General features: G+C 41.2%; 1 protein-coding gene across 4 annotated transcripts; it reads right to left on the bottom strand.

Annotated features, from left to right (window-relative positions):
- Positions 1–55: 55 nt before the first annotated feature.
- inpp5b (inositol polyphosphate-5-phosphatase B) lies at positions 56–27,982 on the bottom strand. 4 transcript variants are annotated; one of them, XM_046313381.1, is made up of 23 exons: positions 27,678–27,982; positions 26,697–26,776; positions 26,496–26,593; positions 26,356–26,385; positions 26,153–26,263; positions 23,533–23,676; positions 17,444–17,540; positions 14,973–15,167; positions 13,643–13,744; positions 13,063–13,177; positions 10,041–10,157; positions 9,055–9,242; positions 8,329–8,440; positions 7,820–7,929; positions 7,323–7,458; positions 6,720–6,830; positions 5,604–5,769; positions 4,257–4,492; positions 3,018–3,125; positions 2,077–2,161; positions 1,717–1,844; positions 1,300–1,411; positions 56–624 (listed from the first exon to the last, which is right to left on the bottom strand). In XM_046313381.1, the coding sequence occupies exons 1-23, from the start codon at positions 27,732–27,734 to the stop codon at positions 515–517; spliced, it is 2,748 nt and encodes a 915-aa protein (XP_046169337.1). In that variant the 5' UTR covers positions 27,735–27,982; the 3' UTR covers positions 56–514. The 4 variants fall into 4 exon arrangements, with proteins under 4 accessions (XP_046169337.1, XP_046169338.1, XP_046169340.1 ...); XM_046313382.1 differs by lacking the exons at positions 26,153–26,263; positions 26,356–26,385; positions 26,496–26,593; positions 26,697–26,776; positions 27,678–27,982 and adding an exon at positions 24,231–24,629; XM_046313384.1 differs by lacking the exons at positions 26,153–26,263; positions 26,356–26,385; positions 26,496–26,593; positions 26,697–26,776; positions 27,678–27,982 and adding an exon at positions 23,923–23,942.

The raw sequence follows: 27,982 nt of genomic DNA, 5'->3' as shown, positions 1-27,982 counted from the left end.
TGTAATTCCCAATCAGTACTAACAGCCGAAGGAATCACATTGGATAGGCCAAGGGCAAATGTGACAGTGGGTTTATTAAAATTCCAAACTTTTTCAATTTGCTTGATAAATGGGTGAAAAAAAAGCCAAACCACAATTGTTTGAAATACTTTCATATATAAAATAACGATCCACTGTTTTGCCTTCACAAAACAGCACAACAAATATTTCTCTTTAAATAAACGGGTAAATATACATACATTAAAAATGGTCAGTTTACTTCAGCTGCACAGTGATTGAATAAAAGCTGTGCATCAACAGTTTACAGGTTAAACATAGTTTGTCAAAACACAGTTGATTTCAAATCAAAGGAGCGTAAGCCTAATCAATTGGACTGACTGTGTACATATACAAAGAGCCATCTATATGAATAGGAACTTATTACATGTATTACAAATACTGAGCTGTACATTAAACTACAATAGTATCTAAAAGAGTTTGTAGCATGTAAGACATGGCAGGAAAACACTTCTATTCAAGAGAGGTCCTGGACTAGGAAATGCTGAAAAAACTCTTGCGTCTTCCTCTTCTCTGCAAGGTCCTGCTTCGTGGGTGACCTCAGTAGCAAGGCAGCAAAAATGGTGGCTGTGAGGGATGACACAGGGCACAATGTCAATAACATAATAATTACTAAGTGGCACTTGAAGTAAGATTAAATAGTTGCTTTTTTATTTTGTATCATAAAATATTAAATAAAAGGAGAACAATGAAAAAGGAACCAAATCCAGAATCTGACCCAACATTATTACAGCTAATATCGTAGCTACAGTAGAAGTTAGAAGTTTATATACACCTTAGCCAAATACATTTAAACTCAGTTTTTCACAATTCCTGACATTTAATACAAGTAAAAATTCCCTGTCTTAGGTCAGTTAGGATCAGCACTTTATTTTAAGAATGTGAAATGTCAGAATAAGAGAGAGAATGATTTATTTCAGCATTTATTTCATCACATTCCCAGTGGGTCAGACGTTTACACATCAATTAGTATTTGGTAGCATTGCCTTTAAATTGGGTTAATCATTTTGGGAAGCATTCCACAAGGTTCCCACAATAATAAGTTGGGTGAATTTTGGCCCATTCCTCTCGACAGAGCTGGTGTAACTGAGTCAGGTTTGTACAAAAACATTGAACCTCTTTGGTACTGGTCAAGAAGACCATGACGTTTCATTTAACCCTTTAAAAACACATATCAGCCAATTGTTTGTGTGTTTGATAAGAATGCAAAATGTGTTACAGAATTTTTCCATTTCACCTTACCTAAAATGTTGACATCCAGGCTATTGTGTGTAGAATGTTTCAACAACTCACGGAGAAAAGCCGCTATATAGTTAAACACGTTTTTATGGCACTGAGGTAACAAGGATACAACCTGAGGATGAAGAAAAACATCACTCAATAGCAATCAACACCATAGACAAGCTAAAACACCACAACACGAGAGCAAATCACAGACTAATTCCCCACAACTGGGTTGGGTTCATTAGGGCACACAACAGAAAACATAACAAAAAAAAAATATATATATATATGTTAGACCCTCCCTATTTCAGGATGTTTGAAGCCTAATGAACAAGACCTAATACAGTAGACAATCATTACATACAGAGTATCCTACTATCGAGGCACTGAGAAAAGTAACGTCTACTTTTAAGAGTGAGTTGAATTGGTACTGACCTTTTTACACTGACTGGTGTTGGAGCAGCACTCCAGGCATTGCTGGTACAGGGAGAAGGGAACCACAGGCTCAGGGAGGGCATCGAGGAAGAGGAGCAGTGCTTCTGCCACAGAGTGGTTACTGCCAGCTAGGGGTCAACACGGGTCAAGGGGCATCAACCACTTAAAACAATACAGTAGACACTAAGACTTAATGGACACAACCCTGGATAAAGTAAGGCACAAAATTGAAAACTTTTGAAAAATAAATGAGCATTTCTTATTGGACATGTCCAGGTAGTCCTTCCCTGTTTTAGGCCATTTTCTTCCATTTAATGCCTAATGAACACATCCCTGGCATATATAAGTTGTTAAGGATACGGAGAGAGTCTGGCATGCCAGTGTCAAGGCAATCCCTTATCTCCACAAATTCACTGCGGAGCCCAGGTTGTTGAAATAGTTCCCCCTTGAAATAGAGGCAAAAAGTTAGTTGTACTGTAAAAACAACTTCAAAGCACACAAAGGGTAGCTGGCAAAAGGAGCAGCATTTCAACTGATCGGGGATTAGTAGAACTGTATTCATGTCAATATTGTAGAGTATTATGCATTTAATTTTTTTTATTAAATCAACTAATAAATCTATACAAAAAAAAGCAAACCGGGCATCACAGAGACAAAAGCGTTCTGTTGTGTCATTCCAGCCTGTTGGTGGATGCCAGAGACAAATAGAACGTTTCCAAACGTTCCCATTTTCACTCTGCTAGTTTGCTGTGGTGAAAAAGACTAATATGTCGGTTCTTGTAAAAAATTTAAAATACATTTAAAAAAGCACAGCTGGGAGGACGCCAAAAGCTGCCCAAATCACTTTGAATTATTTGAGGCTGTGCAACTAACTGGGAAAGGAGAGTTAAGTAGGAAAAAGGTACTAGTCAATGTCCTTGAAAACTAGTGTATTGTCAAGAACTGAATGCCTGATTCCGACCCGAGCTGTACTGGTTCTGATTTTTTCTTTTCACATTGTCCCTTCCAGGCAGCAACAACAACTATTGTGGAGGCATAATACAGCTCAGGGCCCGTTTTCCCAATATTTGTTATTTACTTATTTAACTATGCAAGCCAGTTAAGAACAAATTCTTATTTAAAATGACGGCCTACATGTAAAGATGTCACAGAGAGACAGATAAACAGCTTGATTCTATGTTTAGAGGATATTTTCTGTGTATAAAGTGAGGGGCAAAAAAAAGCATCCAATGACGCACCTAGATGTTCTAGGTTTGGTTCAGTAGTGCGTAAAATGGTAAAAGATTTCTGTGAGTCCTGACCTGTTTAGTTGCATTACGGTATAGGTGGTCCACCATCTGCCATATCTCTTTAGGGATATCCAGGGGCTTATCGATGCTTACGGTACTGGTCTCATCGCCTGATGACGTCTTTAGAAAGAAGACAAGAAAAATTGACAATTGAGTGAAATGGGTTTAAATCCTGGACCTAACCTTTCTTTAACAACATATCCTGAGAGGACAATGTGTTGTAGCTATTTATGCTGCCTGTATTAATAACTAGCGAGCCATAGATAATAAAAATGTAAAAAATTTATAAAAAAGGTTGAGACATCTTTGGGCTTCTTTATTCTCAGAATCTATCATCTTTTGATCTGGTCAGTTTTAGCATAACACTGACTGAAGATCAAACACAGAAGCTTCTGGAGAGGGTTGCTCTGGCGTACATTACAGCCATGCTGTTTTGCAACACTAATGACCCTGTGGATATTCTCCCCTGGCAACAGTGTGTTCTGGGACAATGGGTGATTTGATTCCCTGTTTGGAAACTCACTTCAGACACAAAATCTCTGATTTGGTTCACACAGTACAAAAAAAACAATACAAACAGTTTGTTTTTACACAAGAAGTAGGCTTACTAAGACAAAACGGAAATGGTGTGCTACAACGAAAAGCTTACGAACAGAATTTCCTTTCAGCTTCCGTCTTTAGTGCAAATGTGTCTCGTCTCTTGTCTCAATGAATTTGGGGAATATAGACTGCAGGCTAGTTCAACATTCACACTTCCTGGTTCATTTTTAGATGACTGTGCATTTACATAGAAAACAAAATCACACATAAATTATCAGCAGGACAGAATCCCCCCCAGAGCACTTTCACTTTTAATTGTTTTTACTCTGGGCAAGGCCTTTCATATAAAATACCCCTGAAGAGGGGGACATTTCCAGGCCACGGTCAGGTTTTGTGATTCCCGATTCTCCACTTTTTTCCCAACGTGTGCACTTGCATACTCCATATTTCACAATGGTGGAAACTCCCTTCAGCCAATGCTTAAGTTACACCAATCTAATAGTTTTAAATCCACGATGGGGAATATACCAGACCACTGCACACTTTTGGAGAAGTGTGAAGAATGGGAAAGCAGCCTTCTGAGTCAGACTGCACCTGGGTCGTATTCACTCAGAACCATGAATTTGTACAATAAGAAATGCACATTTTTGCTTTCCATTGCAAAATATATACAAGAATGAACACACTCCTTGCTGGCTATAATGAACTCACCAGCTCCCGGATGGTCTCCAGGGGCATTTCCTGGATGGGGTCCCTCAGCTGACACAGGGTCTGGATGGACGAGCCGAAGCAGCTGGGTAGGTAGTTGCCTGACACAGAGAGAAAGTAGTCCTTTCCCCGCTCCAGGTGAAGCACCAGGATGTCCTCGATTTGCTGGCGGCCTGAGTTGAGCTCCGTGGCAGTGGAGCGGTTCACAAACACCTCCAGGTCGATGTCCATGTTGCCGCCTTGGTGAACAGCACATTGACGGGATCAGGTATATTTCAATGATTTATCAAATTGAGGAGAATTTCAGAAAGACACCAATTCCTGATTATCAATTCCCTGAGACACAGATGAACAGGGTTATGTTCATTAGGGATCAAGTTAATGAAAACTCTACTAACAAACTGAAGGAGGGACTACTTGGACATGTCCAATAACCCAAAAGATTCTATTTCAAAACGGTTGAAAATGTTGTTTTTTGTTGCACGACCTAATGAAAATGACCCTGCTCTATGTAAATGTGCTTTGTGGAAACTTGTTGACGAGTGGTGTTGAATAACCACAAGCAAAGGTTGTACTGTACACTAAGCATTACTAACCGCACGTGAATGTGTGAAGGAAACCCTATTCATTTACAGCTGCATCACTACATCGACAACGCCAGAACTAAATGAGACAAACTGTTAAAAACACAGACTATCAGCAAGACCCAGAGAGGCAACGAGCACTGAGGCACATCCACCACTCCTTCCACCCTAAGCCTTGAGATCTCTCCATTATTTACAAGTCTCTCGTGCTAGACAGATCTGAAATTGCTTCCCTACCGTCAAACACTGAGTTGAGAAAATGCCTCTATCAATTGCAGTCACTGGGAAAACTCAAATCTAATCATTCACTCAGAACACAGAGCTATGATGTGGTCTCTCGCTTCATATGTCATAGAGCTCATGACATTACGTCAAACATAGCGGGAAGGCCAGGTGCTTATAGAGATTGATATCCATTCCTGAAGGTAAGTCTTAGGCCCTGTTCTAATACTTCAGAAATGCCTTCCGACCTAACTAATTCAGATCAGCGAGTACGCTGATCTGAATTAGTTAGGTTGAAGTAATGGGCTGGCAACCTTGTATTCATCCAGTCAAACTCTAGATCTGGGGCTGTATGTATCAGACGTTTTAGAGTAGGAGTGTTAATGTAGGATCCGTTTTACATTTGAGATCACAATAAATTGGATTACATGGACGGGGGGGACCTGATCCTAGATGAGCACTCCTTCTCTGACACACTTGATACATGTGCTTACCTCAAGAAAACACAGAAGAAAGAATAGGGCCATGGTCCTGCTATACTCACCCTGAGCGATGAAGCCCTTGGCCGGGTTGGCGGTGAGCCAGGGCTTGCAGTAGGTGGGCTCATCCAGCTTCTGGATGAACTCAAACTGGCACGGGACCTGTCCGTCATTGTGGAGGGTCAGAGTCTCTGCCTGGTGCTGCATGAACTTCACGTCTTTGAAGTGGAACTGGGGAGGGAGAGTGATTTGGATTAGGGGGGTGTGAAAATCACAGCGCTGATTACAGAAATGATTGCAGTTGATATGCAGTCATTATCAAATGGTAGAGGACATCAGCTTCAATACCCTAATGGCATATCTAGAACCAGACTACAAGATGACATGTCGAAAAACCGTGACGTCCCCGATGGAGAAATAGCGCAACAATTGCTCTACAAGTGCAAGTACAAAGCACGAGCTCTCAAACACCATACGTGGCATTAATAACAGATTGTTGGATGTCTATGAACACGCGGTCATACATCACTGCAACGAGCAGCAGGACATGATCTATGTACTGACAACATGGAGGAGAGCGCCGCCTGGTAGGGTTTCCTGTAGTTACCACAGTCAAAATTGTCAATAGCGTAAAAATTCATGAAAACTTAATGTAAGGTTAGGCTTAGTTAGACTAAGGTTAGCAGTATGGCTAGGTTTAAAATCACATTTTAAGTAGATAAATTGTAGAAATAGGCGGGATTTATGACTTTGTGGCTGTGGTAACTAGTGACAACCAGTGTGTGGGAATTCCAGGACCGAGGTAGATTGAACTGTATTGACCCCTAGCGGTCATACACAGAACCACATTTGAATTGTGAATTCACGTCATTTGAATCATTTTTCTTTCAACATTTGAAATGACTTAAATGTAAATGTAAATACAAAAAGTGCAGTTCAAATGTGAAGAGAAAATGTAAATTTGTACATGTAGCACATTTCCCTCAATTTTACTCCTGTTCGTAAAGAGCAGAGCTCAACTGATAAGAGTCGTTCACAAGGTCCCGCTGCTGTCAATGTTCACTGATAATGTTGCATTGTGTATTATGAAAGACCAGAGCAATGTTAACATATTCTTCATCTATAACATATTCTTCATCTATAAGAATTGAAGTAGAACCACTTAACTCTGAACCACTCACCTCTCGCGTGGATAGGGTTAGGGATGGAATGCACTCGTTCTCCATCTTGTCCAGCGAGCGCACAATTTCCTCAAATGTCTTTTTGTAGGACTCTTCGTTCACCAGCTTGATCTGAGGAAGCAGCAGGGAAGGGAGGTTAGAACACAGATGAATAGGGGAAACTAGAAGCATATCATTATTTTAACATTTAAAGAAAATGCCATGCAACAGAATATCTAGAATTACAATCCAAATACTTGTCATGAATGGATAAATGAAATGCTAAAATGCGCAATGCTAAAAGTTGTCTGAACTCTAAATATATGGCTCTGGGGAAACTCAGACTGGTCACAAGAAAAAAAAAATCACTTCTAATAGGGAATTCCCGTACTTGGTAAAGACAGGAGGTCGAGTGGCAAGGCATTGGGAGAGGATGGAGCAAGATTAAACTCTGCCCACCTCCTTGCTTGCTCTGTCCTATAGTGTGACTAAGATTGTAAAAGGCCTACCTGAACAATCTTGGATTAGCTATAATATTCTTTGGTTATGACCCCCAGCGTAAACCAACCAAAACATCATTGTCTCGAAGAGGTCAAAGGACAAATGGCAGAAACCAATTCTCACCCCGATCTCCAGCAGGGAGCTGACTGGCTTGTGGTCGCTGGTCTTCAGGGCCATGTGACTCTGGTAGTGCAGCTGCCGCACATTCTTTCCCCGCCACAAGATCCGGTCGCACCACGCCGGCACACGACACTTTTCACTGAGGGTGTGAAACATGAAGCTTTAAGACATTTCAGAGACTAATTCCACGCAATAAGATATTTTTTTTAGTTTTGTAACACTTTATTCTGCAGCTATAATGCTTTAAAATGTATTATAAGAATGTATGAGCCTTTGTAATGCATTATAATAAGGCTTATAATGTATATGTATCAATATTCCAACTCAAAACGGCTCATAATGTGACAACCATAAGACATTATAAGGGGTTGATACATGTTCTTATGATGCATTATAAAACATCATTATAATGAAATATATCTTCAGGATTTTAGTAAAGTGTTATTGTTTTCTCCATTGCCTTTATAGATAACACTAGACATTTAGAGAGGAGAAGTTACCTTGTGTCCCATTGATCGGAGCCGGTGTCGTATTTGTAAGTGGGCAGGAAGCCGATTTCTCCCTCCACAAAGCCCACGAAAACAGCCTTCTCATCAATCTGCCTCTTCAGCTGAGGACCACAGAGCCACAAGACAGCGTGACAATTATCACACTCATCAGGGTATAATGTGACTGGCACTGAACACAGAGATTAGCAGTCTTACTCATTAGGGCATAACGTAGCAAAACGTTTTGCAACAGAAAATTTGTGTTTCTGATTGGACAATTTCAGGTAGTAACTCCCTGTTTCAGATCAGTTTTCTTCCGTTTGGTGCCTAATGAATATGACCCTGGGAACAATGTTGTGGAACTTTCAGATATTACGTAGAACAAACCTCCCTGTCTGATAAGTAGAATAAGGAATCATGTCAGCTCTATTCATGACATTATCTGCAACATTTGCCTACTGAACACACCCCAGAAGTAGATATTTAAATGGCTTGAAGTTAAGCGGCTTGAGATGACCTACCTGGTCATAACTGTGCAGCGTTTCAAAATCCTTCTTGGCGATTAAGTCCTTCACATTGTCGACATCAAGGTCACTTAGCCTGTAGTTGAGATCTCCCAGCCATAGGACCACACTGTAAGCAAGGAAAATATGTTGCATTGAGAATATGGAAAATCACAGAAACATAACTACTCTTCTATAATTCTACTTCAATATGGAAAACGGTGGCTGTGGCTTTGCATGTGGTTCTAGAACTCATCCCATTCTACGACTGCATCGAAACACTGCATTCATTTCAAATGTTCATGTAAGCCATTATAAAGTTATGTGAAATTGGCAAGGTGCACTGGTCTTGTGATCAAAAGGTTTACATAATACATTCGCAATTTTGTTCCCTTGAGAAAATGGCACCATGCTGGAATAAATACAAAGGATGATGTACCACCACAACTACCAAATCCAGGGTCCTGTTCACTCGGCACAAAATAACAAACAAAAGACCGAAAAAAGTGCAGGGATTATCTGGACTTGTCCAATAAGAAATACTTTTGTTTTCCTTTGCTAAATATTATCGATGTGTGCCCTAATGAACACAACCCAAAACATATCCAATAAGAAATGCTCATGTAAATGTTTTGGTTCCAAAACCTGTAAAAAAAATAAAAAATAATAATAAAATGTTCATGCCCTAATGAACACAACCCTGAAAAGTGGAAATACTGCTTTGTACTAAAGACTTGTTCATACTCATGCTTCATGATGGCAAGTGGGGCCAGGGTGGGGTCGTGCTGGCGGAAAAGCAGCCTGCTGCAGATGTCCTTGTAGTCCTGGTTGCGCCTCTCGTACTCCTCGATGTGGGCGGCCAGGTGGGAGTTGACCACACATATGTCAGAGTTGTGGAAGCGGAAGCGGATGGCCACAGCACCTTTGTTTCCCTGAGAGAGGTGTTTGTAAAACATTTGACATTACCTGCTTTTATAGAACAAACCATTTCCCTGCTGCGTCATGAAAAGTAGCACGTGCAGTTTCAGAAAAAGCTTTGTTTATCTAGCAGTGGATACGATCACATGCAAATTCAAATTCAGCACGTGCAAGTTATTAACAAACACGGAATCAGATGGTCATAGTCAACAACATTGCAGATGTAAGAGAATTGGATAGCTAGCAAGCCTGTGAGGCAAGGTAAACTATCACAAATAGAGCTAGATAAAGCCAGAAGAATAATCAACTGGTTGAACATAGCTATAGCCATCAGCCTTGTGTGTTTTCATGGTCATCACTCACTCACTGTTAAGTTTGTCAAGGTCCCGACTTTAGCGTTAGCTATCCTGCTACAGAGCTTTTTGGTACCGGGATGTGAGCGCGTCACTCGAATGCGACGTCTGTATACAAAAAAATAGCTCTATGAACAATAGGAAATCTAATGTGTTTTCCAAACATACCTTGGTTCCAAGTCTGGTGTATTTGGGGCTACAAATGTGAGAGAAGCTGGTTTTCTAAACCCTGGTTAAAGCAGAGTTTGTAGGTAGAAGGGGTTGTAGTGCAATATAACTCCTTATCCAACTGTAAAATGGAAGCTAAATGAAACTAGTGGACGCCACCCAACCTCCTGCTCTAAACTTCCAAGACTGCTAAGCAATTGATGACAGCCCGCTTAGTGGCCAAGGATAAGTACTCCTACTATACCCTCACTGGACACACACACACACACACACACACACACACACCCCTACCATTCTACCCATGATGCCGGTGCCCACGGTCTCTGCCTCCATCTCAGAGATGTGCTTGGCGTGATCATTCCTCACATAGAACAGCAGCATGATGCCCACTAGACGAACCAGTTTCACCTGTAGGGATACACAGGGGTCATAGGTCACAGATAGGACAATACACTGGTCACACATTAGCTATTAGCCTGATCCTAGATGTGTTTGTGCTGTTACGAAACACCTATGGTTGTTCACGTAGCATTTTAGCGGAAGGGTTAAACAATAGAGATCTGGTCAGGAGGACCGCAGTGAAGTGGCATACAGGACGATGCAATATTGTTCATGTCAACACTGCAGGAGCAAAAATGAGAAATTGCTAACCGTATGATTGTTCCACATTCAATCCTGTCAAGGATATAAACCTAAGTAGGATATGACACAACAGTATCATATTCATGTGAAACCAGCCATTTCACAGACTCTTGCCCTATGCTATGTCAATTACGAAGCGACCAAGTGTGCTAAATTCACACCAGTGACAGAGGACTGACAAATTGCATGTCATCATACTGGGTGGTTGAGTGAGAAAATCTTTACGAGCCTTCAAAGAGGAAGAAGCATTGGCTTGAGTCTGCAATTTATAAAAAGGGGAAATAGGCCAAGATAAAAAGAGGATCGGAAGAGAGAAGCTCATGTACAAGCTTTCACCAGGTTAACAAAACCACACTTTACAGTATAAAGGGAAGCAAATAAGTCATTACAACATCATAACACTTTGCTGGAAACATCTGTAGTACAGCGACACTCAATTGTACCAACTGTGACCACATGCATCCTTCCTTCCTCACAGACTTGAGGTAATCACTGACTTGCATGTGCCTGGACAAGTCAAAGCAAGATTAGCACCCCCCTTCTTTTACCAATCTAACCTTCTCGCATCGTTGATTATTGTATTTTAAGGAAGGATGCGTTTTTTGGCGTATTCAAACAGGGCCTCAGTTATAAAGAAGAAACATGCATGTAACCGTCCCCACAGTCCCATTAGGGTGATTTCTCCCCTTCTCTGCTGTCTGTTTCAGCCAATCAGTGTCCCCATATGGATATTTGGACTCTGGCCCCTCCCACTCTAGCTCAGAGTGGTTATCATCTTCAGCTGATGAGGATGCAAAGTTTGGCTGGGGACCAAGTTTTCAGTGTGTTTTCTAGATGTGTTTGTGCATGCATCCACAATGACAATTGGGGCCTTCTACTGTTGTTGATGTTTAATGCATGCTACTGAAACCTTGCTAGTGTTGGTTATCGTGATATATATGTACATTTGTTGTGTCGCCAGCTGGTAGCATTTTTTACCTCATGCATGTCGTCTAATTACAGAACTAAGTAGTATACTTAGTATAGCATTACACACACATTAGGCATACCATGTACAGACCTGACTATATACAATTGAAGTCTGAAGTTTACATACACTTAGGTAGAAGTAATTAAAACTCGTTTTTCAACCACTCCACAAATGTCTTGTTAAACTATTGTTTTGGCAAGTCAGTTAGGACATCTACTTTGTGCATGACAAGTAATTTTTTCCAACAATTGCTTACAGACAGATTATTTCACTGTATCACCATTCCAATGGGTCAGAAGTTTACATACAGTAAATTGACCTTGTGCCTTTAAACTGCCTGGAAAATTCCAGAAAATGATGTCATGGCTTTAGAAGCTTCTGATAGGCTAACTGACATAATTTGAGTCAATTAAAGGTGTACCTGTGGATGCATTTCAAGGCCTACCTTCAAATTCAGTGCATCTTTGCTTGACATCATGGGAAAATCAAAAAGAAATTAGCCTAGAACTCAGAAAATAAATTGGACCTCCTCAAGTCTGGTTCATCCTTGAGAGCGATTTCCAAATGCCCGAAGGTACCACATTCATCTGTACAAACAATAGTATGCAAGTATAAACACCATGGGACCACGAACCTTGTGAAGATGCTGGAGGAAACGGGTACAAAAGTATCTATATCCACAGTATAACGTGTCCTATATCGACATAACCTGAAAGGTCGCTCAGCAAAGAAGAGGCCACTGCTTCAAAACCACCATAAAAAAGCCAGACTACGATTTGCACCTGCAGATGGGGACAAAGATCGTACTTTTTGGAGAAATGTACTCTGGTCTGATGAAACAAAAACAGAACTGTTTGGCCATAATGACCATCGTTATGTTTGGAGGAAAAAGGGGGAGGCTTGCAACCTGCAGAACACCATCCCAACAGTGAAGCATGGGGGGGCAGCATCATGTTATGGGGGTGCTTTGCTGCAGGTGGGACTGGTGCACTTCACAATTTATGGCATCATGAGGAAGGGAAATTATGTGGATATATTGAAGCAACATCTCAAGAAGGAAGTTAAAGCTTGGTCGCAAATGGGTCTTCCAAATGGACAATGACCCCAAGTATACTTCCAAAGTTGTGGAAAAATGGTTTAAGGACCACAAAGTCAAGGTTTTGGAATGGCCATCACAAAGCCCTGACCTCAATCCTACAGAAAATGTGTGGGCAGAACTGAAAAAGCTTGTGTGAGCAAGGAGGCCTACAAACCTGACTCGGTTACACCAGCTCTGTCAGGAGGAAATTGGGCCAAAATTCACCCAACTTATTGCGGGAAGCTTGTGGAAGGCTACCCAAAACATTTGACCCAAGTTAAACAATTTAAAGGCAATGCTACCAAATACTAATTGAATGCATGTAAACTTCCGACTTCAACTGTAGCTGCATTACCAGTTGTTCATTTCATTTCTTTCATAGAACCACAAGATCATTTATGCGTGAAGAATACAACTCTGGATATGGACACATGTGCCTGGTTCTTCCTGGACCGCCTGTAGTGGGTCAGACTAAAGTGGAGTCAGCAATAAGTCACTAGCGGATGAGGGCATCTACAGCTAGACATTTTTACATTGGTATTAGGACACACAACCTTGTGGCAGTAGCAAGACTGGGCATGACAAGTGGCCAGTGGTTAACTGAATGAGAGGGAGGTTCTTACTAAGGCGTACTTGGCGCCTGGATGCAGCCCCTCAGACACAGCCTTCATCCACTCTGTCTCCTTGGGCGTGTCGTTGAAGAAGAAGGCCTCCTTGCTCAGGTCCAGCTCCTGGAACCTGCAACACAGGGTCATGTTCAGTAGGCACGGTACAAAACGGGGCAGGTACTATCTGAAGGTACCCAATTAATAATTATTTTGGTTTTCCGTTGCTAAGCATTTTGTGACAGCGTGCCCTGATAAACAGGATCAAGGAGAGCGTGAGTCCACTCTTCTCAACTGACTGGCTCTTCTACGGTTGAAAACCTTGTGTTTAAGTTCCTAATTCGCAGATTACATAAATGTTTTTTTTTAAATCATCTGCAACACCACAAGCCTAGTCGTGCACACTGGGAAAGAGACACGATTCATAGAGGTTTGGCTGAATTGGCTCTGTCGCAACTACGACGGTCTTCCCACTCAATACAATCTATGACTTAACTCAACCTCTTGTAGTGGGGTCTCAGACAGTACAGTCAGTGTCTATGTGGGCTATGGATTTAGAGGGGAATTGATTTGTAATGCCTGGGTGGATAGGACTTACCCCACGCAGTACATGTCAGGGGGAGTGGATGTGGAACCCAGCCATGCACGGAGGCCTTCCTTGGGGGTTTGGCCGTTCACATTGTACGTGCCTAGGAAGAAACTGAGAGAGAGAGAGAGGAGTGGTAAATACAAAATCAGTGGGAGCAAAGCCTAACACTGCCTAATATAGGCGTAACTGGTAAACTGTGAGGGTGTCTGGCAGACATGACCTTAGCAAGCCCATTCAGATGGTGCAGCAATAACCTAAACACTTCACAGAGCTATGTGTGCGTGTCCACCACCAGAGGGCATTGTAGTATAAATCACTTGTCATCATGACACTGTCCATGATCTGTACTTGTTATCGTGGCATCTGTACAAACCTCCTGCATCCTAATAGTCTTTTCTTCCTCCTGAAGTGTGTACTTTTCCACTACTGCCCACAAATGTAAAAGCATTGGCTTGGTGTAGACATGGGCTAGACGGAGTTTCCATATACCAGTCACTTACCTTCAAGTTCGTAAATGGAAGTGTACAAGTGGGTGGAGGGATTGGGACAGAACCAAACGCTTGTTATCACAAATACATTTGTAAAAACCCTTTTGCTTAAAACCTGCATTAGAAATGAATTACTAGGAGTTTGGATAGTAGTAATTCGAGAGCAACCATTTCCTTCAACATTCCATGGAAATGGACAATTCTGTAATTCGTCAGTTATAGCTATGAGATGCTTTCTCACACCTCTACACTGACATCCTGTTTACCGCAAAATGTGTCAACCCTGTAGCTTGCATTTTGCATAGAAGTTGGATAACCACAAATACAAAAACTGGGTGGTTCAAGCCCAGAATGCTGATTGGCTGACAGTCGTGATATCAGACCGTAATACCACAGATATGACAAAATATTTATTTTTACTGACCTAATTACATGGGCAATCAGTTTTTAACAGCAATAAGGCACCTCGGGGGTTTGTGATATATGGCCAATATACCACAGCGTTGCGTGTTGCATCGTGACTAATAAAAGCCATTAGCCGTGGTATATTGGACATATACCACACCCCCTCCAGCCTTATTGCTTAAACATACCTTATTCACACTATTGTGCCAACCTGGAGCAAATTGTGGTAGGTGGGATATTTAATTTAACAAGGTCCTTTCCAGCAAATGGATGTGTTACCAGACCAGCGCAGCACCAGTCGGCTTGGCTTGTGAATAAAGTAATAGAGTAGCGGGCTAGTCACTGGTCCAGCAATGGCAGACGCCTAACCAGCCCAGAAACATGAAAAGGATATAAGAATACATGTTACAGTGACTTTGATAGGGACAGAGGCAGGGGGGGGTTACCTGAAATTCTCCAGGTAGGTGTAGATGTCCTCGTTCTTGAGCAGCTCACAGCGGACGAGGTTGTCGCGCAGGCCAAACTGCGGCATGGCTAGCATTGTAGCTTTGTTGGACGATGTGTGGCTGGACTGGCGTACCAGGTCATCTCTGCCCTCGCGCTTCAGCTCATCCCAGCCCTCACGCTTCACTTTCCCTTGGCTGCGGGGCCCACAACACGGACGTTTATACTTGCAACGATTGTGCTAGGTGGAGGTTTCAGCTACCTTAGGTGAATGCACTGATGGTAGGTTGTTCTAGATAAGTCTGCTAAATGACAAAATGTGAATATAAAGATGGTCTGTGTGGGGGGACAGGAGTGTCAAATGTAGTTGTACTCCTTTACTAATGTATAACATCTACTACCACTACACATCTCCTTTCAGACTAAACCAACTAAAGGTACCACAAGAGTGTGTTTGCACTTGGCACCAAGGTCTTTCCTATGCAGAGCTACAATTAGGCTATCATTATTAATGTCTACCATGGTTTGTGTTGTGGGTGTTTTTTTTTTCTTAAGTCATGATGTTCATTAGCCTGGACGGAAGCTAATGTTGTGAGAGACATTACAGAGACATTGCGAAAGTATTCGGCCCCCTTGAACTTTGCGACCTTTTGCCACATTTCAGGCTTCAAACAAAGATATAAAACTGTATTTTTTTGTGAAGAATCAACAACAAGTGGGACACAATCATGAAGTGGTACGACATTTATTGGATATTTCAAACTTTAACAAATCAAAAACTGAAAAATTGGGCGTGCAAAATTATTCAGCCCCCTTAAGATAAGACTTTGTAGCGCCACCTTTTGCTGCGATTACAGCTGTAAGTCGCTTGGGGTATGTCTCTATCAGTTTTGCACATCGAGAGACTGATTTTTTCCCCCCATTCCTCCTTGCAAAACAGCTCGAGCTCAGTGAGGTTGGATGGAGAGCATTTGTGAACAGCAGTTTTCAGTTCTTTCCACAGATTCTCGATTGGATTCAGGTCTGGACTTTGACTTGGCCATTCTAACACCTGGATATGTTTATTTTTGAACCATTCCATTGTAGATTTTGCTTTATGTTTTGGATCATTGTCTTGTTGGAAGACATCTCCGTCCCAGTCTCAGGTCTTTTGCAGACTCCATCAGGTTTTCTTCCAGAATGGTCCTGTATTTGGCTCCATCCATCGTCCCATCAATTTTAAACATCTTCCCTGTCCCTGCTGAAGAAAAGCAGGCCCAAACCATGATGCTGCCACCACCATGTTTGACAGTGGGGATGGTGTGTTCAGGGTGTTGCTTTTACGCCAAACGTTTTGCATTGTTGCCAAAAAGTTCAATTTTGGTTCCATCTGACCAGAGCACCTTCTTCCACATGTTTGGTGTGTCTCCCAGGTGGCTTGTGGCAAACTTTAAACGACACTTTTTATGGATATCTTTAAGAAATTGCTTTCGTCTTGCCACTCTTCCATAAAGGCCAGATTTGTGCAATGTACGACTGATTGTTGTCCTATGGACAGAGTCTCCCACCTCAGCTGTAGATCTCTGCAGTTCATCCAGAGTGATCATGGGCCTCTTGGCTGCATCTCTGATCAGTCTTCTCCTTGTATGAGCTGAAAGTTTAGAGGGACGGCCAGGTCTTGGTAGATTTGCAGTGGTCTGATACTCCTTCCATTTCAATATTATCGCTTGCACAGTGCTCCTTGGGATGTTTAAAGCTTGGGAAATATTTTTGTATCCAAATCCGGCTTTAAACTTCTTCACAACAGTATCTCGGACCTGCCTGGTGTCTTCCTTGTTCTTCATGATGCGCTCTGCGCTTTTAACGGACCTCTGAGACTATCACAGTGCAGGTGCATTTATACGGAGACTTGATTACACACAGGTGGATTGTATTTATCATCATTAGTCATTTAGGTCAACATTGGATCATTCAGAGATCCTCACTGAACTTTTGGAGAGAGTTTGCTGCACTTAAAGTAAAGGGGCTGAATAATTTTGCACGCCCAATTTTTCAGTTTTTGATTTGTTCAAAAAGTTTGAAATATCCAATAAATGTCGTTCCACTTCATGATTGTATCCCACTTGTTGTTGATTCTTCACAAAAAATACAGTTTTATATCTTTATGTTTGAAGCCTGAAATGTGGCAAAAGGTCGCAAAGTTCAAGGGGGCCGAATACTTTCGCAAGGCACTGTATATAGTGATTTTGTAATAGGGTCAAGGGGGGGCCTAATGTAGGCTATACATACAGTATAGCTTCCAGCCGGGCTAATGAACAACATGGCTAATGAATAACCGCAACACAAACATTTCAATGTCCTCAATACAGGACAGGGGTTAGAGGACAAGAGGAGAAATGCAATATGGCACACTGGTCCTTATATCCTTCTTCAAGCGCCAACCATTTGCATACTGCACACTGTCAGAGAGAGGAGAGTGGTGTTCAGTACTTACCTCTCTGGGCCGGACTCCACTCTGGGGTGCTCCACTCCACTGTTCACCCTCTTGTTCCCTTCTACTGGGGATCTGCTTACTGCGTTCAATGAGTTCCCTGTTGAGTGAGTGAGAGACAGACAAAGAAAGAAAGAGCGTGGGAGGGAGTTGAAAGAGCAGGAGATAAAAAAAAGACAACAAGAGAGAGTGAGAGACACAGGAGTTGTAAACCAAGTCATTCTAATCAGGCAAATACATTGCCATGTGCCAACACTAATCCTATAAAAAGGCCCCTGGAGCTAGCAATGCAAATGCTTCGCCAGTGAAGAATCAATCAGCTCATGCCTGAAACAGACCCTACACAGGTCAATAGTGAAGTTGATTTGGTCCTTGCCTACTCGGATGTATGGAAAATGTACTGAGGCAGTCTTCAAAAGCATTGCATTAGATATAGCATTTTATTATATAGTGAAAAATATAAAAAATATATAAAAACACAACATGTAAAGTGTTTATCCCATGCTTCATGAGCTGAAATAAAAGATCCCAGAAATGTTCCATATGCACAAAAAGTGTATTTTCTCGCAAATGTTGTGTACAAACTTGTTTACATCCCTGTTAGTGAGGATTTCTCCTTTGCCAAGATAATCCATCCACCTGACACATCAAGAAGCTGATTAAACAGCATTACACAGGTGCACCTAATGCTGGGGACATTAAAAGGCCACTCTAAAATGTACAGTTGTCACAACACCATGCCACAGATGTCTTAAGTTGAAGGAACGTGCAATATGTCTCTGGACCCACTAACTGTCACAGTCATACGCTGGACCTAGTTTTGTCCCATGGAATAAATGTTGTGGATCTTTAATGTTTTTCCTCATAATCCTGGACTATCGGACCACCATTTTATTACGTTTGCAATTGCAACAAATAATCTGCTCAGACCCCAACCAAGGACCATCAAAAGTCGTGCTATAAATTCACAGACAACACAAAGATTCCTTGATGCCCTTCCAGACTCCCTCTGCCTACCCAAGGACGCCAGAGGACAAAAATCAGTTAACCACCTAACTGAGGATCTCAATTTAATCTTGCGCAATACCCTAGATGCAGTTGCACCCCTAAAAACATTTCTCATAAGAAACTAGCTCCCTGGTACACAGAAAATACCCGAGCTCTGAAGCAAGGTTCCAGAAAATTGGAACGGAAATGGCGCCACACCAAACTGGAAGTCTTCCGACTAGCTTGGAAAGACGGTACCGTGCAGTACCGAAGAGCCCTTACTGCTGCTCGATCATCCTATTTTTCTAACTTAATTGAGGAAAATAAGAACAATCCGAAATTCCTTTTTGATACTGTCGCAAAGCTAACTAAAAAGCAGCATTCCCCAAGAGAGGATGACTTTCACTTTAGCAGTGATACATTCATGAACTTCTTTGAGGAAAAGATTATGATTATTAGAAAGCAAATTACAGACTCCTCTTTAAACCTGCGTATTCCTCCAACCCTCAGTTGTCCTGAGTCTGCACAACTCTGCCAGGACCTAGGATCAAGAGAGACGCTCAAGTGTTTTAGTACTATATCTCTTGACACAATGATGAAAATAATCATGGCCTCTAAACCTTCAAGCTGCATACTGGACCCTATTCCAACTAAACTACTGAAAGAGCTGCTTCCTGTGCTTGGCCCTCCTATGTTGAACATAATAAATGGCAAACGATCAGCTTCGATGGCCACCGGAGAAGTGTGCACTTTACGGATGAATTGCGGTTTCAACTGTATCGGGCAGATGGCATACAGATGGTATGGTGTGGCGAACGGTTTGCTGATGTCAAAGTTGTGGACAGAGTGCCCCATGGTGGTGGTGGGGTTATGATATGGGGAGGCATAAGCTGCGAAAAACAAACAACTGCGTTTTGTCAATGGCAATTTAAATGCACAGAAATACCATGACGAGATTCTGAGGCCCATTGTCGAGCCATTCATCCGCCACCATCACCTCATGTTTCAGCATGATAATGCACGGGCCCCATGTCACAAGGATCTGTACACAATTCCTGGAAGCTGAAAATGTCAGTTCTTCCATGGCCTGCATACTCAGACATATCACCCATTGAGCATGTGGAACACTCTGTACGACAGTGTGTTCCAGTTCTCACCAACTTCGCACAGCCATTGAAGAGGAGTGGGACAACATTCTACAGGCCACATTCAACTCTATGCAAAGGAGATGACGCACTGCATGAGGCAAATGTTTGTCACACCAGATAGTGACTGTATATGTGGCCAACAGATGCATATCTGTATTCCAAGGCATGAGAAAGCCATAGAGATTAGGGCCTAATTCATTTATTTCAATTGACTGATTTCCTTATATGAACTGTAACTCAGTAAAATCTTTGAAATTGTTGCATATTGCGCTTATATTTTTGTTCAGGCATAACCTTTATTCATCCAGGGTAATCTCACTGACATCAAATCTCTATTGCAAGATACCCTAGACAAGACATTGCATTTTAAGTTGTTTAAAATCAATGGAAGAGTCAAAGCCTGAGTCTAACACAATATGGCCACTGTCTGCTACTGCTTGGCAGAAGAAACTCTACGAACATGGCAAGTGTATTAAAGAGGAAATTGCTTTATAGGGAGTATCGTTTTTTTTTTTTTTACCACCAACCGTCTCACATAGCTGTATCTGATTGCGAGTTCATTGTTTATTGCATTCTGTTTTCCGGAATCAACTGAATACAAGCTGCTGTGCAAGAAAATAGCCAACATGTTTTCATGCAACAGGCCTTGGCCTACAAGCTTTTGAGATTTCTTATCCAGTATGAGGACAAGATAGCAAAAACAGATCTGGGACCAGGGGTGTATTCAAAAGGAACCAAACAGGAATGAAAATGGGGAGACCTAACTGAATTTATCCAATAGAAACCCTTGTTTATTGCTAAATTTTTTCCATTTGCAACAGTTTGGACTAATGATTACACCCAAGGCTAAGCACAAGATGTATTGAGTTCAGGAACCAATAGCTTCCTGCAATAGGATAGGACTTAGGCCAACATTTCTTTAGAAAAACAGTTGGAAGTTAACATAGGCTCATCCTTTAGCAAAGCGTAATTCGAATCTCATCACACACACGTTCTTACCACCTCGGAGTAATTCCTTGCATACTATACACTTTCACAAGGCCGTCAAGGTAAATGTTAGCTTTATCTATTGTTTATGGAAAGTGATTGCAAAACAATACCAGAGGAAGAACTCAAAGTTCTGTAGAGCAATGCAAATCGCTTATAAATCAGAGGCTACAGCTACCCGAAAAAAAGTAATAGCTCACCACAGATTCCATTCCTAATAAAGACTTGCAGAAATATTGGAATATATTGTTATAACGGCTAGCCAAGAGTGAGAGGGTGAAGTATAGGCTATTGAATGCCGTCTTTAGGCATAATGGTGTCCAAAACAGGGGCATTAGAGAACCAGTATGCTATTTTGAGTAAACAAAATGGCAGTATCAATTACAGTGTAGTGGGGCTGCGGCACACATTTCCATTTGTAGGGTGTGCGCGCGTGCTATTGGAACACAGGAAATGGAAACAAACTACACCCTGTGAGATCAGATGGAAACTCCCTGAGAGCTTTGAGAGACCAATGTGGAGGAGGAGTAAGCCCCAACACACAAGATCCCTAGTTCCCAACTCACTGGACAGCTTCCCAGTCCCCAACCCAGGCTCATGTTGAAAGTCAACATCTAGACCTAGGACTACATTGGATCTCAGCTATTTCCGAAGGATGACTTACTGCATTTCACCTGAGTCCTAAATAACACACCACAAGATCCCAACTCCCAAGGGAGCTTCCCAGTCCTTGACCTAACCTAATATTGAAAGTAAACACCTAGGCCTACATTGGCTTTCATTTGGCCTATTATAGAAGAATGATTCACTGCATTTTACCCTCCTCCTGTCCAAAGAGAAGGGAAGATGAGCTAGCCTATAAAGTGTCATTATGGTAATCCGCTGCATGCTTTATATTCCTCTGTGGTCACTGTAAGGCTCTTTAAACCTGTTAAATGCTACACCAACAAACAATTCACTGTAATGGCAAAATTACAGTGCATGATCAAACCCTATGAGAATTGAATGGATAGCTTTCAGACTTCTGCATACATATACCACACATGAATTATGATACAAAAATGTTAGTGGAGAGACCAATCCAACAGTTGGAACTATTGATAGCATGCCTCCTCTATTCATTCTATACAGCAAGCTCCACTTTCACCATTCAGTCTTGCGATCATCACTAATTGCAGTCTAAAACTAGAAACATGAAAAGTGTGAGCCAACCACTTAGCTGTAGCATACTGCATTGTGGGTGCACAAAAGTCGGGGCAAAAAAAAAATCTGTGCTCATCACAAAGTTCAGCATTGCATATAATAACCCTTTGTATCTAGGAATAATAAAATGGGCAGAGACATAATGTTTTTATCTGCAGTCTACTAGTATGGACACTTTCCAAGATACAAAAAATAAAGAGAACCCAAGACAATCAAACTAGTATCCATCCATTTGAAATGGAAAATGCCAAGTGGCTACTAATTGCCCGTCTAGCTTTACACGTTCAGTTGACAGATACTGAGATAGTCAGGACAGTGAAAATCCCAAAGCTGCTGGATGTCAGGTTTGCATGGTGCATTACCAAAAACCAAATCAGGACACAATGACAGATGAACTGTCGCAAACCTACAGCGTATGGCCTAGTTTATATAGTTTACAAATATAGATGGCGAACCTTTACAAACCATAATATTGACATGCTAATTACCTAGCTAGTGCGCTCGTTCCAAACCACAGCTCAAACAAAACATGCACATAAAGAACGCCACTTAGCTAGCTAGAGTATATAGTTATTTCAACGAATACGCTGGCTAGCTACATATCATTTTGTCAACGTTTTAACTTAAACCAATGAAGGACAAGTAACGTTAATCTGTGCATATTTAGCTAGAAGCAGAAAGTAGAGCTAGCAACAAAAGCTAACAGAAGTTAGCAGATGCTAGCTAAGGTGAAAAAGCACTGCTGCATAAAAAAAGTTACTTACGTTTCAGACTGCGGCAGCAAATATACCATCTAAATACAACAGTAAATCATAAACATGTCCCCATACCAGTGTCTTTAATCACCCTAGACATCTCCAAGTAGGGCTTCCACGCATTATGTGCAGTGCAATGTCCAAGGACCTGTTCGTGCAAGGAATGTTGAGAATAAAAATTTTTCACGCGCACTCGCGCAAGTGAAGTCGTGCCACAGACCAAACTAATCAACCATGAAAACACTGGACGGTCTCTGGTAAGTGGCAAATGAACAAAAAAACTTCACTACAAAAGTTTAACTATAAAGCGTTTATGTCGGGCCAAATACAGTCTTACAATTATTTCCATGTCAACCCATTTTTGAACTAATGTGAAGTTATATGCATTACACATGCATAACGAAATTGCATATGGGTAGGCCTTGCATGAAATAATGAAAATTATGTTTCAGTGGCAGGAGAAAATCTAAAGATACAACAACAACAAAAACAACAACAACAAAATCAACATTGCAAATAACATGTAGATGTACAGGTTTGGGCACTTGGCTTATCAATGGGAGTGCCAGAGCAAATAGCTTCCTTTGGCATTGGCTGACACTGACAGGCACAGTGCGATAGCTTTCTCACAGTGTGAAGATTGATCCATTGTGAAATTATCTTTTCTAGACTTAAAGCCAACATGGAAGATAATGTTGTCACTCTCCCCAAAGTTTAACAAGACCATCTAACATCAACAAGAGACATGTCACACAACCATAAGAAATGTCATAGCTTTGTGATGTCACTTCGGAGGGCACCTCCTAGGCTTTGGATCAGATACAGTTATCATGATCCAAGAATCATGGTTAATTATCAATCATGTGCTTTCTTAGTGTTGGCCTGTCATTTCATTCAGCTGGCAAAAACACGAATTTGCTAGATATTACCACACAAAGGGCTCTGTGTGATAAGGGTAGACGTTCAGGGAGGGTACTGACTGAGAGTGACACAAAGAGGGCTGTTGGCTTACCTGTTTTCTTATGCTGGCTGATCTTGGTGTGTGCCATTCCCAAGGGTACAAGGGTCTGCTTGATGCCACCTTGGCCTTTGGAGGCTTTGCGGTACTTGTGGAGCCACTCAAACTTCGGTGCTTCCTTGGGAGACTTACAAACATCTGAAGGAGGAAAAAGGGAAGCATGAAAAAGGCACTTACACTAATCCCAGAATATGCCATTTCAATTGTAGGCTATAAACATACTTTGCTATTCAAATGGTTTATATTTGTTGCTCCAATGCTCCACAGAAGTGGAGAAGCTGGAGGAGCATTAATGATAAGGAAACAATTCCAAGAGATCCTCAGCAGAACAGAACACACAATGAGGATAATTATCAATGATACAGTAAACTGAAAATGACCCACAGCATTTGCTTCATTCAAATAGGTACTCAAAAGTAGAAAGTGATTCAGGGGCAGGTTACTTCACATTCTCACGAGCTGGTTGCCTTACAATTGTTTGTTGACTAAAAACTTTTGTTACTATGTGGTTGAAAAAGATATTCAGTTATGTTCCCTCTTTCATGTGGTTCACACACACAAACACACAGACACTTCCTCTTCCACGTATATTTGACCTACCTTGAGAACATTACCGCACCATAATCACTCACTCTGCTATTTTACTTTCAACAAGACCACACACTTTACAAAGATGTCACTTTTCTGCTTACCTTGCGAGTTTCTCACATTCTTCCTGTTCACAAGAATAGCTGCCAGGTTACCAAAACTTTCCATCACTGTTTCCTCTCACAGAGTAAAAGTGAGTGTGGCCCTTTTTAAAAAATATCTTTAGTCCTCCATCTTAAATTTAAGAGCTCCATTTGGTAAAGTAGTGAGCTAATGCCAAAAATGACACATACATAGCAAAGTAGACTGTCTCTCAACGAATCCAGTGGCTCATCCCATTGAGATGAATAGGAAAAAAACATGTAAAAGCCGAAAGCAAATATATAAGTCAAATGGAAGGAAATATTATATAGCAACAGACATATACTACCCAGGAAGAGCACACAGCACTAAAACTCTGAGCCACCCCAGTCTCTTTTCCTCCTTTCACTTGCTCTCTTTCTCTGATGCCATCTCTCTCTCTCTCTCTCTCTCTCTCTCTCTCTCTCTCTCTCTCTCTCTCTCTCTCTCTCTCTCTCTCTCTCTCTCTCTCTCTCTCTCTCTCTCTCTCTCTCTCTCTCTCTCTCTCTCTCTCTCTCTCTCTCTCTCTCTCTCTCTCTCTCTCTCTCTCTCTCTCTCAACTATGCATCACATTTGGCTGTTGTCTTTTAGGTGAAGTGACAACTGGTTCCCCTCTTTTTAGAGTTTTGTGTAACTTGTGGTGTGTCTTTTCCCATCTATTACATCACTTTTATCAACTTGAATTAAGGCTATTGTTGTTAACTGAACATTTTCTGAACAATCTGCCATTTCTCTGAGTAGCAACAAGTACAAACAGAACACAATATACTTATGGTAAAAAAAATATGTGATTGTCAGGGTTGGGTATGTTCCTTTCTAAATGTAATCTGTTACAGTTACTAGTTACCTGCCCAAAATTGTAATCAGTAACATAACTTTCAGATTACCCAAACTCAGTAACGTAATCTGATTACATTCCAGGGATTCTAATAAATGTTACACCCCTTGATCTTCAAGAATAGGACTTGGAAATATAGATTAACCAAATGTATTTTTCCATTGTTTATGATTTTGTTGTCATGGAGGACTGATTGGGATCATTGAGTCAAATGCCATATGCTGCATTTGCTATGGGCCTATTGTTTACCTGGATATTATTTTTTATATTTAACCAGGCAAGTCAGTTAAGAACAAATTATTATTTACAATGATGGCCTACCCGGCCAAACCCAGACAACACTGGGCCAGTTGTGCACCACCCTATGGGACTCCCGATCACAGCCAGATGTGATGCAGCCTGGATTTGAACCAGGGACTGCAATGAAACCTCTTGCACTGACATGCAGTGCCTTAGACCGCCATGCCACTCAGGAGCCCTACTAGTAGTTAATGAAAAATATGTGTTTTATGTGATACGGTATCTACCGAATGACTAAAATTGAGAATAAAATTCGAATCCATTATTTTAGGGCAGTTCACTTGCAACTGCACTGAAATTATCATATATTAAATGGCAAAAATTAAATTATATGTCATACAGAAATGAGCACACATCTCAAATTACTGGCCATATTTGATTATTGCAACATAAACAAGTAAACCAGGGTCATGTTCACTAGGCCCTCACCAGAAGAAAACAGAGGAACTACCTGTGCTTGTCCAATAAGCAGATCTTTTTTTCTTTTTTCAATTCAAATCATTTTGTAATAGTGTGCATGACCCTTTACTTGGTTATGTCCCAATTATTTATCATTCCTTCTAAAGTGTGCACTTGTTCACTTCCCCTCACTGATTTGAAAGGAAATGAATGGTTTATGATATATGGTGGAAACCCCCTCTTGCCCATGCCTCCACCGATCCAATGCTTATAGATTTGTGGTAAGTAGTGACCAGGTGTATACGTCAGGAGAAATCATTTGGATGCAACGCTTGTGATACATTTATGGAGAAGTAAGTCATATCTTACCACTCCAGGCTCTGTTGACCTCACTGAGGAAAAGGCGAGAGTGGGAGCCAAAGGGAAGCCTCACCTCCAGCTCCCCATCCTGGAAGTTCAGCCTCACTCTAGTGTCTGCACCTATAGAAATATAATGTAATATACATTTAATAACTTGGCCCTATGAACATACCAGGGGGAAATTGACCCAGGGAAAAAAAAAGAAAACTCACCCACAAAAGAAAGTTCATCTGCCGAGGACACTGAGGAAAGAATAACATATTATTACAATGCATTATGAGGCCCATGCCTTCACCTCCATTGTGCATATTATAATAATCAAGTTAAAACCAATGCATTAACTTTTGCATACCTTCCACAACTGCAAAGTCATTAGAGATGGGAAAAATGTCCTCCAATGTGACATCTTCACCAGTTATCGCCATTCTTCTATGGGTAAAAACAAACAGCCTATAGGAAACAAAGATGGAACATTACTATAGGCAGGTGTAATGCATTTTTCAGAGAATTTATATTTCATAAGTTTGGTGGAATAGCATAAATTTCAACTCACGCATGTTCCTTGGTGCGCTCCACCAAACCCAATAGTCTGCTTTCAGTGACATTGTCCACAAAGACAAGACATTGAACAGCATGTTTACAACAATCTGGTTAAGGGAATTGCATAGATGTTTGCACAATGTCACATTTGAAAATAGGCCTACACAAGTGTTGATGTCAAAATGAAAAGTGTATTTTTTATATTGGGAAAAACATTATGCATCAAGTACCTTCAAAGAGCAGAGGCCTAGTCATTAATATAAAACAAATCTAATGCCTGGAAAATATGTAGGTCTAGAGTAGGCTACAGTTAAGGATTCGGCCCATGTGACAAATACAATCGAATTTGATTAGCTTGTATAAGATTGCCACCCAGTGGAGGACCTATCATGTTGTACACAAAACGCTCAAACTGTTCTGTTTCCATCTACTTCGCCCGGGACCTGTGTCTCATTGGCCATGGCTCCAGCGGTCCTGCTCTCACTTGGGGCCAAAGCCAGGCCATTGGTACTTTTCAGTTGTCATTTACATAACAATGGCTAACTGTGAACTTTAACACCTTCTTATGCAGAGGTTGTTGATTCTGCTCTTCACAAATCCCCAGTCAGCCCTAGCTATTGAAACACAATGTCCATAGTATAACATAAGGGCGTATACTAGTGTAACACTTGTGTTACAATCGAAAAGCAGCACAAATGTCCTCATTAAGCCATTTGCAATTCTTCTTCTTTACACTCAAAGCCTATTAAATCCAAACAATTGTACTATTAAATGAAATATATAAAATATCACCACATTCAGATACACACGCGTATAGTCAATTGGGCCTTGACAAACAAACTCCACGGCCTCGCCTTGGGTAGGCCGGTAGGCCACGTCGAAATGAAACATTGTCTTCTTCTTCCAAAGGAAGTCAAACATCAGCCTTTAGATAACGCACTCATAACATTGGAGTGATACAAAAAAACATTTTAGTGCGCACTATAAAGGATACTATGACGCAATTTTCGTCTTGTGGCAAAATCTCTTGAATTGCGAAGGATTGATCCATTACTTAAAACCGTTACTTTCGTGCAAACTCTCTCACTCCCATAAAATACAGATTGAAGCGAGAATAGACACAGACCAAACGTTTCTCTCTTACAAAGTTGGGCTAGACCACCTTCTTATCGAGAACACAAAACAACAAATCCGACGACATTTTTGCTTTCACAGTGCGTAAAAGTGTATTGCCGTGTTCCGACATGATTCCGTATTCTTCTAGATGTCCTTGTTCCTTTTTCTAAGATGTTTGTGGAT

This window comes from Oncorhynchus gorbuscha, linkage group LG19 (assembly GCF_021184085.1).
Source record: "Oncorhynchus gorbuscha isolate QuinsamMale2020 ecotype Even-year linkage group LG19, OgorEven_v1.0, whole genome shotgun sequence".
Taxonomy (NCBI): Eukaryota; Metazoa; Chordata; class Actinopteri; order Salmoniformes; family Salmonidae; genus Oncorhynchus; species Oncorhynchus gorbuscha.
The sequence above is the reverse complement of the archived record's forward strand: the minus strand, read 5'-3'. Positions and strand labels throughout refer to the sequence as shown.